Here is a 19,005-nt window from a genome sequence, read left to right as displayed (position 1 = left end):
CGGATCGGGCGATCCGATCCAAACAGGGAGCGTTTCACCCCTGCATGGGGATGCTGCAAAGATCATAACTGTGAAAAATAGTCATAAGTCACAATTTTTCACTGCCATTGTAACTTTGAATGGTCGCTAAACAAACTATTGTAAGTCAAGGATTACCTGTATTTTGTTTTCGTCGCTCATGCTGTATGCCACCCAGAGTCGTAACCATATAAATAAATAAATGGAAGCATGTGACCAGAAGCCTCGCCCCTTTTTATGGGTTTACCTGATTATCTAGTTAATAATAATACAGTTTATTACAGTCATAGACTTCTGAGGAATCCACAGTGCTGCTGCGCAGAATCCATAGCCACCTGCGCTGTAGTTATGGACTGTTCATCCTTAAGCAGCCACTGGAGATAAGCAGTGTTGGAATGGTCAGGATACCTAGCAATTATTGGAAGAATATGTTTTTTCTGAATCTCTGTGTAAAAGGAACATCGAAGAAGTATGTGACCCACAGTCTCCACCTCTCCTGTGATTGCCCGCCGGCAGCCAGCAGAGCTGGAGCAGAGTAAGACAGTGAGGAGGTTGGGGAGGAACATGGGCCAGTCCTGGGGGCTGGGGAAAGCTCGGACGAGGGCTCTGCATCGGAGGCAGAGAGGGAGATAGACAACAATTAAGAAAGCAGGTTCGACTCGGGAGAAAGTCCACACCTTGGAGATAATTGGCCCCTCCCATAGGACATAAAAGAGGAGCAAACGGGACGTGGGCTTTTGCAGGAAGCAATTAGTTCATTTGGTCGATTCAAGATTGGAAAGTTCTGTTCGTGACTCTAATAGAATCTGTGCCAAGTTTGGCTTTGCCCTGCGTTTGGAAATTGGTTTTCTGGCAGCGTTCCAAGTGAGATAGAGTGGGTGTTGATAAACATTCCTCTGAAAGACTGTTTGCCAAAGCCTTGTTGACCGTGAATGAACGGAATTCACAGTCATGTAAATAAAAGAGGTTTGGCCGGAATTAAGACTTTGCTTCATGCTTTCTAAGGAAGCCTAGATCAGAACATCTCCTGAGCCATAGGATCAGAGTCTTTCAGTCAATGGTATCTTTTTATATTTGCCGTACAGGATGGCCGATGGAAGCACATGGCACTGTGCGAGCGAAAATGCTTTCCGGTGGATTACTGACTCCAACTGGCTAAGATAGCTGACAGGAGTAACAACATATCTAATGGCGGTCTGGAGCCAGAAACAGCAGAGCTTTCCCAGCGGGAAATCTTCCCCCGGCAAGATTGGCTAAAATGTTTAGCAACCCATCCCCAAAATGTTGGAAATATAAACAATTACCAGGCACATACTACCACAGGTGGTGCACCTGTAAAAAAGCAAGGAGATTTTGGTTACAAATTCAGATGTGGCTAGAAAAAAATGGTTGGACAACGTATAGAATTCAAGCCAGAACTATTTCTATTAGGTATTATTACGGAAGGCTATAGCAAAGGGTCAATATACCTAATATTTCACATCCTACAGCAGCAAGAATGGTATATGCACAGCAATGGAAAAGTGAAAACACCCCTTCAGAAAAGGAGATAATAAGGAAGTGGCTCAGCAGACTGATAGCATTGTGATTAACACCAGCTGTCTGCAATTACTGTAAGTTCGAATCTCACCAGGCTCAAGGTTGACTCAGCCTTCCATCCTTTCTAAGGTAGGTAAAATGAGGACCCAGTTTGTGGGGGCAATAAGCTGACTTTGTATAAATATACAAAAGGATGAAGGCTATTGCTTAACGCATTGTAAGCTGCCCTGAATCTCCAGAGAAGGGCGGCATATAAATCAAATAAAAAAAAAAAGATGTTGACATGTGCAGAAAGGGATAGACTAATGTTAGAATTAAAAAACGAAGGAGAGACAGAATATCATGACACATGGAATAGGTTTTATCAATGACTGGAAACACAAGGTGGGAGTCAGAACACGAAAAAATTAGGCTAAGTAGACCTGAAATTAGATATAATAATAATAATAATAAGAAGAAGAAGAAGAAGAAGAAGAAGAAGAAGAAGAAGAAGAAGGAGAAGGAGAAGGAGAAGGAGAAGGAGAAGGAGAAGGAGAAGGAGAAGGAGAAGGAGAAGGAGAAGGGGAAGAGGAAGAGGAAGAGGAAGAGGAAGAGGAAGAGGAAGAGGAAGTAGTCTAAATTTGCCGGACTTGAACATTTTGACTCTACAAAAAACCACCTTACTCAGAACAGCTTACATCCTCCGACGATACCTTAACAGTTCCTAGGTCCTTGGTTAGGACTCGAGCTGCTGAGCTATTAACCAGCCTCAAAGGCTGTGAATCTCACTAAAGATTAACCAATAAATAATAATAATAATAACAACTTTATTGTCATTGAACGTGTATACACAATATACCCATACAACGAAATTCACTTAACACCCAAAGACCAGGTCCAACACACATAATAATCCCCAAACACACTCAAACCCACCACAATTCCTCACCCCTAAACCACCCAAACATCCACACAACAGACCAAGTCATGCTGTCCAACAGCTCACTGAAGGTGGCCCTTTAGTTCATTGTTGAGTACAATTATAGCTCTGGGATAAAAACTATTCAGAAAACGTGTGGTCCAAGTTTTAATTGTTCTGTATATATATGTCCGTGATGGCGAACCTATGGCACGCGTGCCACAGGTGGCACGCAGAGCCATATTGGTGGGCACATGAGCTCAGCTCCGGCACACATGTGCACGCCGGCCAGTTGATTTTTGGGCCTTCTGGGCCCACTGGAAGTCGGCAAACAGGCTGTTTCCAGCCTCCGGAGGGCCTCCGGGGGGAGGGAGGCTGTTTTTGCCCTCCCCAGGCTCCTAGAAAGGCTCTGGAGTGGGGAGGGCAAAAAACAGGCCTACCAGGCCCACCGGGCCATCACGTGCCAAAACAGGGGAAGCATTGGGGGGGGTCACGCACACATGCATGGGGGTGGGACATATAGAATTATGGGTGTGGGCACATGTGCACGCGACCCCCCACCCTTCCCCTGCTTTTGGCACACAATGGCAAAAAGGTTAGCCATCACTGATTTTTTTATTTTATTTTTTTTTAATTTGATTTATATGCTGCCCTTCTCTGGAGACTCAGGGCGGCTTACAATGCGTTAAGCAATAGCCTTCAAACTTTTGTATATTTTATACAAAGTCAGCTTATTGCCCCCACAAACTGGGTCCTCAATTTACCTACCTTACAAAGGATGGAAGGCTGAGTCAACGTTGAGCCTGACGGGATTCGATCTTACTTTAATTGCAGACAGCTGGTGTTAAATTACAGTGCTTCTGTCTGTTGAGCTATCCAGGCTCCATATATGTATTAGATACATATGTATTAGAATGGCTGATATATGTATACATAGGCTGATATATGTATTAGAATGAATACGTTGGTCAAAAATAATTGTATAAGACTAGCACTATGTAAGTTGTATATATGTTATTTGTCTTTCACTTTGGTTTCTATGGCGGATGAAATGCCAGGGCGGTCACACTGTGTTCGATATACTTATATGTAAATAATAAAAATAAAATATGAAAATATATTTTTTTTAAAAAAAAAGATACAGCAGGCCCTGGGAACTCCTTATCTGTAACTCCTAGCAAGAGGTAGGGCCAAAAGTGAAAGAGGCCACAGCCAACTCAGGAGATGAGGAAGTTTATAATTATATTATTCAACTAATCTCTATGCATGATTGAACTGTAAGGAAATATTTTGCATTCTTCCATGATTAAGTGTCCAGAAGTGGCTGAGTCAAAAATCTGCATTTCTTACCTGCGGGCAAACACACCCAAGGATAAGTCCTTTTAAACCCTGGCATATACCCCTCCTCCCAGCCCTCTTTTTTTCTCACAGGAGGAAACGTAACGTGGTGGATTCCAGAGAATCCAAAAGTCTTCTAAGCCCCAAAGGCAACTCCCTCTCTCCCTCATTCCCTTTCATTTATTTCTTTATTAATCTATGGTCAATGGCCAAATTACATCACCCTTTCCTCCGACTCTTCCCCACAGTTCTAGGATTCCAAGTGTTCTCAGGGGCATGTGTGGAAAGGATGCCTGCCAGGAGAATATGGAGGACAGGTGCCTGGTCTTCTCAAAACTAACGATGGTGACGTTGTTTGCGGTGGGGAACTCACGAAGAGAATAAAATGTTCCACAGGCACAATTCAGAATCCAAATCAATATCCGGACAGGTGAATGACAAAGTTTACCAAAGTTTACCATAGACTTTCCTTACCTAATCTTATTCTTGATTTTGTGCGGAAGGATGAAACTCAAAACTCAAGAGTCTACCTTTAGTTAGCACCACAACCTGTCTGTCTGTCTGTCTGTCTGTCTGTCTTTCTATCATATCTACAGTATCTATCTCCCGGTATCTGTCTGTCTATCTGTCTGTCTGTCTGTCTGCTTGCCTGCCTGTCTACCTACCTATCTATCATGTCTGTCTGTCTGTCTACCTGCCTACCTACCTAGCTATCATCTGCCTGCCTGCCTGCCTGCCAACCTAGCTATCATCTGCCTGTCTGCCTACCTACCTACCTACCTAATCATCTGTCTGTCTGCCTACCTGCCTACCTGTCTGTCTGCCTGCGTACCTACCTACTTATCATCTGTCTGCCTGCCTGCCTACCTACCTACCTAATCATCTGTCTGCCTACCTGCCTACCTGTCTGTCTGCCTGCGTACCTACCTACTTATCATCTGTCTGCCTGCCTGCCTGTCTGCCTGCCTGCCTACCTACCTACCTACCTATCATTCCTCTGCCTGCCTACCTGTCTGTCTGTCTGTCTGCCTGCCTCCCTACCTACCTATCATCTGCCTGCCTGCCTGCCTGTCTGCCTGCCTGCCTGCCTACTTATCATCTGTCCGTCTGCCTGCCTGCCTGCCTGCCTGCCTGCCTACCTGTCTGCCTGCCTGCCTGCCTGTCTGTCTGTCTGCCTACCTACCTGCCTACCTATTTCTTAAATTTGTTTGTCACTCATGTAGCCACAAGACGACTCTGGGCAGCTTACAACATTAAAATAAATCCATAAATATAAATCTACTTATTCATAAGTATAAATATATAAAATAACATTAAAATTAGAAATAAAATAAAACAAAACAAAACAAAATACCCTGTCTGGGGCGGGGGAAACCTAAGCAGTAACTAAGTACTCTTCTCTCCAATTTTGATGCACTTCCTGGGACTCCCATACCTGGAATAGGCACACTGCAAAATGCAAATCTCTCTTCTGGTTGCTTATTTGCATGACAATTTCATGTGAGCAGGCAAAAGACTCCTTTTTAAAAAAAGCATTTTCTTACTCCATTTTGTATCTCCCCAGTAATGCCTTCAAGACAGTCCAAAGAGAGAAAAGAAAGATGTCGCTGAATCTCTTGCCTGTCATCTGGGACAAGAGTGGGCACCTATTACCACCTGCGGATTCAATTCCCAGAATTCCTGAGCCAGCCAGGCTCACAGGCTGACTCATGAATTCTGGGATTTGAAGTCCAAAGGTCTTAAAAGGTACATAGTTGCCCACCCCTGGTCTGGGAGATACTTTCTCGTGCATTTCAGCCTCCCACCCTTTCTCTACTCATTGAGTGTGTTTGGTGGCCTCCAAACTTTTCTTTCTTCTCTATTTATGAACCATATCTTGGCATCTACCTGCAAGAATTTCTTTGAAAAAAAGATTCATAGCCATCCTTCCATTTTGGTCTGTTTTACTTTCATTCTCTGTGGATTTCTCCTGAATCCACAATTATGGGATAAAGAAGCAAGGACAGGAAGGGGCTAAATTATGCCTTAAGGTAAAGGTAAAGGTTCCTCTCGCACATATGCCCTTCCCGAGTCTAGGGGACAGTGCTCATCTCCGTTTCAAAGCCAAAGAGCCAGCACTGTCCGAAGACATCTCCGTGGTCATGTGGCCAGCATAGCTAAACGCCAAACGTGCACGGAACGCTGTTACCTTCCCACCAGGTGGTCCTTATTTTTTCTATTTGTATTTTTTACATGCTTTCGAACTGCTAGGTTGGCAGAAGCTGGGACAAGTAACGGGAGCTCACCCCGTTACACGGCACTAGGGACTCGAACCGCTGAACTGCCGACATTTCAATCAATAAGCTTAGCGTCTTAGCCACCGAGCCACCACGTCCCTGAAATTATGCCTTAGCTAACACCTTTCCATGCACTCACTTTTCTCCTTGGAATCTTATTTCTGACTGAGATACTACGGAGGAGTAAGGAAAACATTTCTGCCCTCCTTCAATTCCTCCCTAATTTCTCTACTTGAATCTCACTTCAATGCTAAAGCCTTAATTCATCTTATTGTTAATCCTGGTCAGGCTCAAAGCATCAAAACCGGATTTGTTAAGCATCCACAAGAAGTTCGTATTTGTAGGTGCCTGTGTGATTTGCCTGATTTACGGTATACTTTGCAGTTTACAGTTACTTTGTTGCAGAGATTCAGCTAATGAAATCCTTATGAGAATTTGAATGCTTTTATTAGGTTTAGGTTTAGGTTTTATTTGATTTATATACCGCCCTACTCCCGAAGGACTCAGGGCGGTGAACAGCCACAAGATAAAACACATAAATACAAAATTTAAAAGCAAAATAAAACCGAATTAAATAATTTGGCCCAAGACAGATTTAAAAAACCCCAATAATTAAGAACAGATTAAAATTTACATTTTAAAAGGGAAAGTTAGGCCAGGCCAGCCTGATGGAATAAAAAGGTCTTGAGAGCGTGGCGGAAGGTGCGCAGATCCGGGATCCTCCGTATCTCCGGGGGGAGCTCATTCCAGATGGTAGGTGCCCCCACAGAGAAGGCTCTCCCCCTGGGTGTCACCAGTCGACATTGTTTGACCGACGGCACCCTGAGGAGTCCCTCTCTGTAGGAGCGTATTGGCCAGTGGGAGGCTATCGGTGGCAGAAGGCGATCTCGTACATACCCAGGTCCTAAGCCATGGAGCGCTTTAAAGGTGGTGACCAACACCTTGAACCACACCCGGAAGACCACCGGGAGCCAGTGCAACTCACGCAGGAGAGGTGTTACATGGGTGCGCCGTGTCGCCCCCATAACCACCCGCGCGGCCGCATTAATGCGCAACATTATATCTTATGCCACCAGACTTGAAATTCTGGGCCTAGAAAACTTAGAACTTTATGAGCTACGTCTTCAGCGTAGCTCATAAAATTATCTGCTACAACGTCCTACCTGTCAAAGATTACTTCAGCTTCAACCGCAACAATACACGAGCACACAATAGATACAAACTTAAAGTAAACCACTCCAAACTCGATTGCAGAAAATATGACTTCAGCAACAGAGTGGTCAATGCCTGGAATGCGCTAGCTGACTCTGTGGTTTCATCCCAAAAACCCCCAAAATTTTAACCTAAGACTGTCTACTGTTGACCTCACCCCCATTCCTAAGAGGTCTGTAAGGGGCGTGCATAAGAGCACCAGCGTGCCTGCCGTCCCTGTCCTAATGTCCCCTTTAATTATATCTATTTTATGTATTCAATTCATGCTTATAATTATATAAATTACCTAATACATTCTTGACAAATAAATAAATAAATAAATAAATAAATAAATAAATAAATAAATAAATATTATAGGCAGAATTTGGTAGAGCCTTGGTAGTACAGTGGTCTAAAGCACCCTGTTATTAAGACCAGCTGCTTGCAATTACTGCAGGTTCGAATCTCCCCAGGCTCAAGGTTGACTCAGCCTTCCATCCTTTCTAAGGTAGGTAAATTGAGGACCCAGTTTGTGGGGGCAATAAGCTGACTTTGTATAAATATACAAAAGGATGAAGGCTATTGCTTAACGCATTGTAAGCCGCCCTGAGTCTCCAGAGAAGGGTGGCATATAAATCAAATTAAAAAAAAAAATTAAAAAAAATGTTCCATGCAATTGTATAGTATGAACTTCCAGAGGCATCAAGATCACGCGAAAGAAATAGTCTGAGCTTTGATTGCAAAATGCAGTCACCCATCTCAATTTCTGTGGGCCACGTCCAGAGGGCACTCCTGCAAACATCCATTAATATTCAACAAGCATTTAAAATGTTTCACCTCTCTAGGAAGGCTGCACTGAATTCCTTTTTATAACTATGTATTTTTATGTACGTCTATATTAGAGCTGATATTTATTAGTCAAGCTATTCATCCCGGAGCTGAAATAGCATCACTATATAAATATTCCTTAACAGAAAATAATTCATTTAGTGACTGTTGAAAGTTATAACAGAATTGCAAAAAAAGGGATTTATGACTGGTCCTTACATTTACCGCCATTGCAGCATCCCCTTGGTCAAGTAATCAAAATTTAGGTGCTTTGCTCACTGGTGTGTATTTTACATGAGTTGCAACATCCTGGGGGTCATGGAATCGCCACTTGCAAACCTTTCCAGCAGTTTCCAAAAAGCAAAGTCGGTGGGGAAAGCCAGATTCGTTTACTGGCTGCGCGACCCATTTAACAACTGCAGTGATTCACTTAACAACCATGGCAAAAAGCTCATAAATTGGGTATGGCTCACTGAACAACCGCGTTGCCTAGGTGCAGAATTTCTGGTCCCAATTCCAGTCGTACGTTGAGGACTATCTGTACCAGTGGTGAAATTCAAATTTTTTTACTACCGGTGGGCGCGGCTTGGTGGGTGTGGCTTGGTGGGCATGGCAGGGGAAGGATACTGCAAAATCTCCAATCCCACCCCACTCCAGGGGAAGGATACTGCAAAATCCCCATTCCCACCCCACTCCTGGGACCAGCCAGAGGTGGTATTTGCCGGTTCTCTGAACTATCAAAATTTCCGCTACCGGTTCTCCAGAACCTGTCAGAACCTGCTGGATTTCACCCCTGATCTGTATTCTCTCTTCTCCTTTCCCAGGACAACAGCCGTGTGAGGTAAATTGAGCTGAGAGAAGGCCCGAAGGCTCTCCAAGGAATTTCTGTGAGGGAGAGTAGTTTCAAACCTGGATCTCCTCATTCCTAGGCCAAACCTTCACCACCAAACCATCCTGTCTTATAATAATAAAGGGGTTTCATATTTAGGAATAATTGTCCTATTCATAAGCCAGTGTGCAGTAACAATAAGCAAAAAAAAAAATCACTCCCGAAGAACATATATTATTACACCATCATTTATTAATCAAAAATTACACATTGGCTTTCTTGTGTAGATTTTTTAAAAAGCACAGAATGACTAGAAAAATACAAATAAAAACAAGCTGCAAGTTTTCTGCCTAACAACTGGGGAAGCCTTCGTTTCCTTTCAGAAAACTACATTTCTCCGAAAAAGACCCTGAAAAGGAAACAGGGAGTTTCTGCCAAGTTTTAATCTTCAAAGGTTGCCATTAGTTAACCAGGAAAAGTACAGTTACCCACAACACATATATACACACACACCACAAGTTCAGTAGGGTACTTTCCATTAGACATGGAAATAATGTACGAGAAATCTGGGCCAGAATATTGCATCAGTTTTCAGAATGGGACCATGTGCTTCGTAAAAATATATTGCATTAATTCAACCACTCCTGCTGGAATGTTTATATTCAGTGCAATGCAAAGGTTAAATACATCTCATAAAGTTTGTAAAATAAAGTATTGGATAAACAGATCATATTAAATCAGCCTTGTGAATCTAAGGTAGGATAATTAAACCAGGGAAATGTTAAGCCTATATTTTACTTTCCGGGTGAAATCTATGGTTTTGTGGCTGCTGATCGAAAGAAAGAAAGAAAGAAAGAAAGAAAGAAAGAAAGAAAGAAAGAAAGAAAGAAAGAAAGAAAGAAAGAAAGAAAGAAAGAAAGACGGGAGGGAGGGAGGGAGGGAGGGAGGGAGGGAGGGAAGGAAGGAAGGAAGGAAGGAAGGAAGGAAGGAAGGAAGGAAGGAAGGAAGGAAGGAAGAAAAAGAAAGAAAGAACTCTCTGAATATGAAGGACTTATATCTGAATGAACCTGGCAATGAGAAACCAGTACTGGCACCTTCCTTAGGCTGCACATGTCCATGCTATCCATAACTAATTCAGTAATTGACAAAAAAATTGCCTGTAAAATGAAGACATATCTGCTTTGGTCAGCGCACACTTTAAGTCCTATGTCCAATTCTGGACATCACTGTTTAAGAAGAAACCAGAGGAATTGGAACAGATTCAAAGAAAGGATCAAGGGTCAGGGGACTAGAAAATAAGCCCTATGAAGGAAAAAGAAAGGAATTGGATACAACATTTTGCCTCCACAAGTCCTTCTCTCTCTCTCCCTCTTCTTCTCTCTGTCTCTCTCTGTCTCTCTCTTTATATCTCTGTCTCTTTCTGTCTCTCTGTCTCTGTCTCTGTCTCTGTCTCTCTCTCTCTCTCTCTCTCTCTCTCTCTCTGTCTCTCTCTCTCTGTCTCTCTCTCTCTGTCTCTCTCTCTCTGCTAGGTTGGCAGAAGCTGGGACAAGTAACGGGAGCTCACCCCATAACGCAGCACTAGGGATTCAAACCACTGAACTGCCAACCTTTCGATCGGCAAGCTCAGCATCTTAGCCACTAAGCCACCACGTCCCTAAAACCTGCTGAATAGAGTTGGGTAAAAAAGATATGTTACCTTCACCCATCAGCCCTAAAAGTCTCCCAGGGTGGGGATACAGAAAGTAATATGTGTGGTCAGGGAAGGTGAAAAATATGAGACCGCCATTCCCATGCAAGGCGTAGCAAAATGGAGAAATCACACCCATTGAATCCAATTGCTACTCACTTCACTTTAAAAGGCTTTTCTGGAAACCTTGGTGAAATAGGAAATATATAATGGTAACATGAGACACATGTTGCTGTTCGGTTCCATGTATGAATTACGGTGAAGCATACTTTACTGCTACATAATAGCTCAAAAAAATAGAGGCATCACCCTGCCAACAAAAGTGTGTATAGTCAAAGCTATGGTTTTCCAGTTGCAATGTATGGCTGTGAGAGTTGGACCATAAGGAAGGCTGAGCGCCAAAGAATTGAGGCCTTTGAACTCTGGTGCTGGAGAAGACTCCTGCGAGTCCCTTGGACTGCAAGGCGATCCAACCGGTCAGTCCTAGAGGAGATCAACCCTGACTGCTCTTTAGAAGGCCAGATCCTGAAGATGAAACTCAAATACTTTGGCCACCTCATGAGAAGGAAGGACTCACTGGAGAAGAGCCTAATGCTGGGAACGATTGAGGGCAAAAGAAGAAAGGGACGACAGAGAACGAGGTGGCTGGATTGAGTCACTGAAGCAGTTGGCATGAGCTTAAATGGACTCCAGAGGATGGTAGAGGACAGGAAGGCCTGGAGGAACGTTGTCCATGGGGTCGCAATGGGTCGGACACGACTTCCCAACTAACATCAACAACAACAAATAGCTCAGGTCATCTTAGAATAAAATGAAATATATCAGCCCCAAGAGTGGTAAAAATGATCTTCCATGGAGACACCCACACCCACACACCAATGACAACTTCACTCAGGGGCACAGAAATTTGCCAGTAGCCACCCCTGAGGAGAGCAAGAGAGAGAGAGAGCAAATCTTGAATCCTGGTTCACAAGGCTTCACAGAAGCCCTCATCTTCTGCCACCATACAGAAGTTCTGCGGGCAGAGCACCCTGGTAAAACTGTTGATGGCATCACATGGGTCAGGATGCTGTTTCACAACAATGCCATGGCACACTTGGTGCCTGTTCTGCCCCAGCTACGGACCCCAAAGAACGCAGCACACACAAAGTCTGTACAAACCTTAGTTTACTAAATTAAATTGGTCTTTTTTCAAATAAAGGCTGTTAATTAACTTTCTTAACAGCCTACAAAAATCCAAAGAATAAATAATCGTAATCTTACTAGGGTTGGCAGAAAGCCCAGAAGCAATTTGCAGGAAACTGATAAGAGAATTAAGATCAGGACGCGAAGGAGAGTGAACAAAGTTGTTCCCTGCAAATTGCCTCAGTTGTCATCCTTTCTTAAATAGGCTAAGGGAGTGGCCAATTAGCCCCAAGCCTTACTCTCGAGGAGACCTCCTCCTGAGGAGACACTCCTGCCTTTTGGCATCTCCCGCGCGCCTGTGCATCGAGAAGAGGCTCCTCCTCTTCATCCTCTTCACTTAAAGGAGCTTCTGGAGGTTCTGAAGGCCCTGGCTGAATCCCTGCCTCTGGCACCACATCTTCTCCAGCCTCCTCATTGTCTGACTTGAGTGCCAGCTGCACAGGCTGCTGGCACAGCACCAAACCAGCCTCCTCACTGCCAGAATCAGCTACTAGCTGCACAGGCCGCTGACGGACCACAACAGTGCCACTGCATGGACCGGATGTCTTCTGGTGCATCTTCGACTCTTTCTAATCAACTGTTCACCCCAAAGTGGACAGTCCCATCAATGGATGTTCTGGAACAGGAAGTTCACATTGTCTGACAGAGGGATGTAAAACAGCTTCATGCCCCATCCCTAGAATCTTTGTTTATTTGCTTTGTTTGCATCTGAAGAGGGCTTCCACAATGGCTACAACCCAAAATTTCATTCTTTCATAATGTTCTACTTTCCTTTGGGAGCCTTGAGGAATAAAATGTTGACCTTAAGCTTCGAGGGGTGGAAGACGTCTAGTTCACCCCTTAAGATTCTCACATGGTCTCCAGAAGGAAATCTGGAATCAGCTACTTTGGGGGGAAGGAGTGTGGCCCTCACCACCTTGTACAAAAAAATCTTTGCAAAGCCCTGCTAGAACTTTCTAGAATCCACTGCTTTGAACCGGAAGAAAGGATTTATTTCGATTATTTGTGTGTGTCAACAGCCCACCACCAGTCTTGAAAGTTGAATCAGAGCCTTGGCACTTACAAAAAAACCCAAAATGTTCAGCTAGGACTCAGGGGTCTCCAACCTTGGCAATTTTAAGCCTGGCGGACTTCAACTCCCAGAATTCCCCAGCCAGCAAGCTCCAGGTTGAGACTGGGTTGAGACTTGCTGGGTTGAGACCCGGCAAGCTAGCTGGGGAATTCTGGGAGTTGAAGTCTGCCAGGCTTAAAGTTGCTAAGGTTGGGAAACCCCTGGTTTCCTAGGTGGTATCCAGATGGATTTGCCTGACCTTGAAAAAACTAAGCAGGGACAGAATAGATTGTTAAGAAAACTACCGAAGTGGTTCATAAGTCTCCCAAGATGAATAGGGTTACACAAACGCACGCACACACACACTTTCTACCTGAAAGCAGCAGGTGCTCCCTGGATCCACCTCCCTGGAGTAAGATGTGCCCCCCCCCCCCCCACCGTCCTCTTTGCAAGGGGTCAGGAGCATCTAGCAATGCATCTCAAGTCTTTTTGGGATCAGCGTCCCAATGGACCACCAGCGCCAGGTCCATTGCAGAAAAGGGATTGGAAAAGGGGGTCAGGACAGGAGAGGAATTAATCTGCCCACCAATTGATGCCGCTCCAGAAATCCAGGCTCTAGAGCAGGGGTCTCCAAGCTTGGCAACTTTAAGCCTGGCGGACTTCAACTCCCAAAATTCCCCAACCAGCGTTGCTGGTTGGGGAATTCTGGGAGTTGAAGTCCGCCAGGCTTAAAGTTGCCAAGCTTGGAGACCCCTGCTCTAGAGCCAATCCTCCCCGAAATTTGCTCAAAATAAAAGCTGCTTTGGGATTATTATTCTCCTTCTATAGCTTTTTGCCTCTGGACCTTATAATTATGTCACACTGCAAGGAAAACCACCAGCATCTGGCCTGCGGCGGAGAAAACTTTTGTTTCAAGACTAAGCTAGACTATTTATAGCAAGGAAAACTGGGGAAGGATAGCAATTTCCTCCAGTTTTTTTGTTTTATTTTTTCAAGAAAATACCGGCAGGGTTATCCTGGGGTGGGAGTGGGCAGGAGAAGGGGTTCCTTTCCAGATTAATTTAATCCCCCCCACATACACCATCATCTCATTCCTCCAAGAAGCCCCCCCACCACTGGGGAAGAGAGCAGGGCGTTGGGAAGCAGCTCTGGCCCCGTGTGAGCGCCGGTTGCAAGGGAGGCCGCTTACCCAGTGCGAACCCGGCGCGGGACTCTCGAAGCCAACTCCTTGCTCGGAGGCATATGCATTTCATTAGAATTAAGGAGGAGAAAGAGGCCGGGCTGAGAAAGACGCGAGGTGGGTGGATTGGAGGTGGAGAAAAGGGTGCCACCGTGATGGAGAAGAAAGAGAGCGGCCGATCGACAGAGGGTCCAGGTTTCCCCTGCGAAACTTTCATTTTCATTTTTTTCATTTTTTTTTTATTTGATTTATATGCCGCCCTTCTCCGAAGACTCAGGGCGGCTTACAATGTGCTCAACAATAGCCTTCATCCTTTTGTATATTTATACAAAGTCAGCTTATTGCCCCCACAAACTGGGTCCTCAATTTACCTACCTTAGAAAGGATGGAAGGCTGAGTCAACCTTGAGCCTTGGCGAGATTTGAACCCTGCAGTAATTGCAGGCAGCTGGTCTTAATAACCAGCTTAATAACAGGGTGCCTTAAACCCCTGTACTACCAAGGCTCTTCATTTCATTTTATTTGATTTATATACCGCCCTACTCCCGAAGGACTCAGGATGGTGAACAGGCACAAGATAAAACACATAGAATACAAAAATTTAAGAGCAGAAGTAAAATCAAATTAAATCAATTTAGCCCAAGACCGAATGAAGCCCCCACACACCCCCCTCCCACGCTCGCGAAATTCCCACGCGGAGGCGCGCCTCTTCAGCCTCCAGAGGTTCGCCCGACGGAGGGGAATCTGGCTGAGGGCGTCCCGCGTGGGGGGGGGTTCGCGCATTTCATTCCTGGGCCAGACCGGCTTCCGAGCCGATTCTCGCCCGCTCGCTTGTTTTCTGTTCGCACGACACGCGAAACAACCCAGGATTCCCGAGGGAATCCGTGCCACCTGCTAAACAGGGGGAAAACCCACCCACCCCCCTCCCCTCCACGGTTTCGCCTCCTCCCACGAATCCAGTGTTGCTGCGAATCGAGTCAATGGGACTCGGATTGCGGATCACCTTGAAAGCCGCGCGTGGAAACTAATAATAATAATAATAATAATAATAATAATAATAATAATAATAATAATAATAATAATAATAGCAATAGTAGTAATAGTAATAATGGTAATAGTAATAATAATAACAGTAATAGTAATAATAATAACAATAATAAAATAACAATAACAATAATTTAATCAAGAATGTAATGCAATAAGTTTTAGGAAGGATTTGCTATTAGAATAGCAGTCACAGTATAAAGAAGACAAGTGAAACACGTAGAAAAGAGATAGACAAAAATGATCATCATAGAAAAAACGATATACAAAAACGACCACCATGTCAGTTAATAATCATAATAACAACTTTATTGTCATTGTACGTGTATACCCAGCATACCCATACAATGAAATTCACTTAACACCCAAACTTTGCGGGTGTCCCCCAAAGACAAGCCCGGGCAGGTCTCAACCCGGGGTGCGCCCCCTTCCTTTCCAGAGGGGTCCCCCCTCCTCCCGGCGCGACCCCGGAGCCTCCCGCTGCCCTCCACCTGCGCACACGGGCAGCAACCGGCCCCGGGACTGGCAGAGGCGCTTAGCCCCGATGCCCCAAACCCTTCTTGGCCATGCCAACCGGGGTAGAGGGACGACAGGCGAGCCCGGAGTCCACGGAAAGGACTTCAAGGGACCCTCTGCCTCTCGCGGGGGGACACCTGCCGGCCAGGCTTTGCCCCTCTGGGGGACGATGGGCATCGGGGCCTGGCGGGGGCAGGGAAAGCTCCTTCTGAAGCCCCTCTGGCGAAGGGGACCCCCAGCCACCTGCCTGGCCGTCCCGCTCCCTCCCCGCCTGCTCCGGGGTTAAGCGGCTGCCCCGGTTCCCCAGCCTTCCCCCCGCTTGCAGGCGCGCCGCCGACTCACAAGTAGCTGCCGCTGGTCAGGATGAGGAAGAGCTGCGGGTAATAGACGGCGAGGAAGAGGCGGCGGCGGCGGCGAGGGGACGGCAGGAGCATGGTGGGGCGGCCCGGGTGCCGGCGGAGTCTTCCTCGGGCCGGGGCGCCCCGCCGGCGGGCTCCGGTCCTGGTCCTCCTCCTCCTCCTCCCTCCCTCCCTCCTCCTCCTCCTCCTCCTCCTCCGGGAAGGCGGGCGAGGAGCAACGGCGCAACGCGCTGGCCGCGGGCAGGCAGGCAGGCAGGCAGGTCGGCTGGCGGGGCCGCCTCTAGGGCCTGGCCGGGAGCTGCCGGGCCCCCGCCGCCGCCTGCGGCATCTGGCAGCGGGGGCTGCTTGGAGGCTGCTTGGACTTTTCCCTCCCCGGAGGGGCGCCCGAAGCAACGGAGGGCAGAAGGCGGCGCGAGCCCCGCCGCTCGCCTTAGTCTCTCCGGGCCGCTGCTGGCATTGGGCGAGCCGTCGCAGACACCCCCCCCTCCCCACCACTACCCTGCCCCCCCTCCCTTCCTTCCCCCCTCCCCTCCCCCACTCTTCCCCCTCCCAGCACCCCCCTCCCATCCACCCCCCTTCCCCCCTCCCCACAACCATCCTCCCCCTCCCCTCCCCCACTCTTCCCCCTCCCAGCACCCCCCCTCCCATCCACCCCTCTTCCCCCCTCCCCACAACCATCCTCCCCCTCCCCTCCCCCACTTCCCCCTTCCCCCTCCCACCACCTTCCCCCTCCACCACTCTTCCCCCTCCCACCACCACCCTCCCACCACCACCTTACCCCCCCTCCCCTCCCCTCAACCACCTTCCCCCCTCCCCTCCACCACTCTTCTCCCTCCCAGCACCCCCTCCTATCCACCCCCCCCTTCCCCCCTCCCACCACCTTCGCCCCTCCCATCAACCACCTTCCCCCTTCCCCCCCTCCCCTCACCCACTCTTCCCCCTCACACCACCTCCCTCCCTCCACCACCTTCCCCCTCCCCTCCACCACTCTTCCCCCTCCCACCACCACCACCATCTTACTCCCCCTCCCCTCCACCTCCCTCCACCCTCTCCCCACCACCTACCCCAGCGTCGGCCGAACCCGAGCAAAAGGGTCGCTGCCGGGGTTGCATCTGACCCTGCGGGGGGGGGGGGAGCCCTGTCGAGTGGACCAAAAGCACGCCCGGTTTGGTGGGTTCCCCTCTCTCCCACCCCCCACCCCAGTTTCCGCCCCTGTCTGAACCCTGAACGTAAGGGAAGGGGCTGAGCGAGTCCTGCAAACCAAGGAACAAACCCCCGCGCGACTCCGAAACTCCTTAACCAAACTTTTTCCAGGCTGCGCGAACGTGGCTTCAACAAGGACCCCCCCCCCCCCGCGTGGGGTAAGTCAGACTAGGAACGTGGAGAACATCCTACCTACAGAGTAACTAACCGCGCGCGTGCATTTTTTTTTTCCAGTGATGGAATCCAGTTTTTGTTTTTACTACCGGTTCTGTGGGCGTGGCAGGGGAAGGATACTGCAAAATCTCCATTCCCACCCAACTCCAAGGAAAGGATACTGCAAAATCCCCATTCCCTCCCCACTCCTGGGGAAAGGATACTGCAAAATCCCCATTCCCTCCCCACTCCTGGGGGAAGGATATTGCAAAATCCCCATTCCCTCCCCACTCTGGGGCCAGCCAGAGCTGGTATTTGCCGGTTCTCTGAACTACTCAAAATTTCCCCTACCGGTTCTCCTGAACCTATCAGAACCTGTTAGATTTCACCCCTCTTTTTTTGCCCCCTATAAACCATGGCCCCACGCAGGAAGCAACCTCCACCTAAATGAAAACGGGCCCCTTCTGGATGGATGGCTTTAACGTCTTGCGCCCGACGCAGCCGCCGGGGTGTCTGGTACCCAAACGTGAAGGGGTTCGGTCCCGGCGTAAGAATCCTACTGACGGCGCTCCAAAGTGAACCGGAGTTACCGAGGGGGAGAAGATCCGTCTGTGGGAAAGAAGAACTGGTCCTACTGTTGCTATGCTGCAATTCAGCAAAAGTCAGCAACGTATTCCAGGGTTGCTTGGGGAAGGGGGGGGGCTCAGGCCGGGAGAATCGCCCCCTGAGGGCAGAGCTGCAGATCTCCCGATCAGATCAGATCACAACAGATCAAAGACACCGGCTACAGCTACTCCACATCCATCCCCACCCACCCCCGGGCGCTCCCTTTCCCCCTCGCCGCAAGCGCAGCCTCTGCAAGGTTGACAGTCTGATTTGGGTCTACCTGGCGCAGGTGAGGCGCGCCACAAACGCGCTTCCCAAGGATCTTTTCCCGTCAAGTGATGGGGGGGGAGGGTCTTTTCGAGCAAAAGGACCCCTCCAGGAACTTGCAAAAAGTTCGCAAACAACGAATGCGCAAGCGGGGAAGGGAATGCTCTCTTTACAACCAGGAGCTATAAATTGGAGTCAGGCATCAGCTCGCCCGGTGGCGGTCCAGCTCCTCAACTTCGCGCCCCATCATCCCCAACCAGCGTGGCGGATTAGCAGGGCCCAGAAAACGCCTGTTTGTGGCGTTCACACGTGGCAAAAAAATAAAAAATAAAAAATCCTTTTTTATTTTATTTTATTCTTTAGAAAGTCGGACTTTGGAATTGTGGACCACTCTAGAGAAAGAACGCCTGGCAGGAAAAATGTGGATCCATTTGATGGGATTCAGAGACATTTTCTCTCTCCTTCTGCCTCGGGGTTCACACCGCACCCCGTCGCGTTTTAAACACCCAACAGCCGCAGGCAGGTTCTCCGGACTCTCTGCCCATAAACGCCGGAGCAGAGAAACGATTTTGGTGACCTGAATTATTTCTGTAATGACCCCCACCCCCCAACCGAAAGGGAGAGGAAAATGTAAGACCCAGGCCCCGGGCCGGGAGATGCTTTTCGGAAGATCACGCGGCGCCTTCGGAAAGCATCTCTGGTTTAGGTCTCAAAAGAAAACTGGTTGCGCCTTCACGCAACTTAAGTCGGTGAAAAGACCCCTGCGTTCGCCTCTCCTTACGATTTAGATTGATATTGTTTCCTGATTGCTTATTTGTTCCTTATGACTATCATTTAA

At 47.7% G+C, this 19,005-nt stretch overlaps 1 protein-coding gene across 3 annotated transcripts in view; it reads right to left on the bottom strand.

Annotated features, from left to right (window-relative positions):
* The window catches only part of WNT7B (Wnt family member 7B), a 157,521-nt gene that overhangs the window by 122,179 nt on the left and 16,337 nt on the right, over window positions 1–19,005 (bottom strand). Inside the window, exon 1 of one of the 3 annotated variants that reach the window (XM_070948057.1) lies at window positions 15,922–16,013. The exons of the other annotated variants lie outside the window; for them this stretch is intronic. Within the exon in view, the coding sequence (XP_070804158.1) occupies window positions 15,922–16,013 (92 nt within the window). Of the gene's footprint in view, window positions 1–15,921; window positions 16,014–19,005 lie in introns of those variants that run through there. 3 annotated transcript variants of the gene reach the window in all.

The sequence above is a fragment of the Pituophis catenifer genome, unplaced genomic scaffold (genome assembly GCF_029215685.1).
Source record: "Pituophis catenifer annectens isolate HBS135680 unplaced genomic scaffold, rPitCat1.0.hap2 SCAF_7, whole genome shotgun sequence".
Taxonomy (NCBI): domain Eukaryota; kingdom Metazoa; phylum Chordata; class Lepidosauria; order Squamata; family Colubridae; genus Pituophis; species Pituophis catenifer.
Note: the sequence above shows the minus strand (reverse complement) of the source record. Positions and strands in the feature narration are given on the sequence as shown.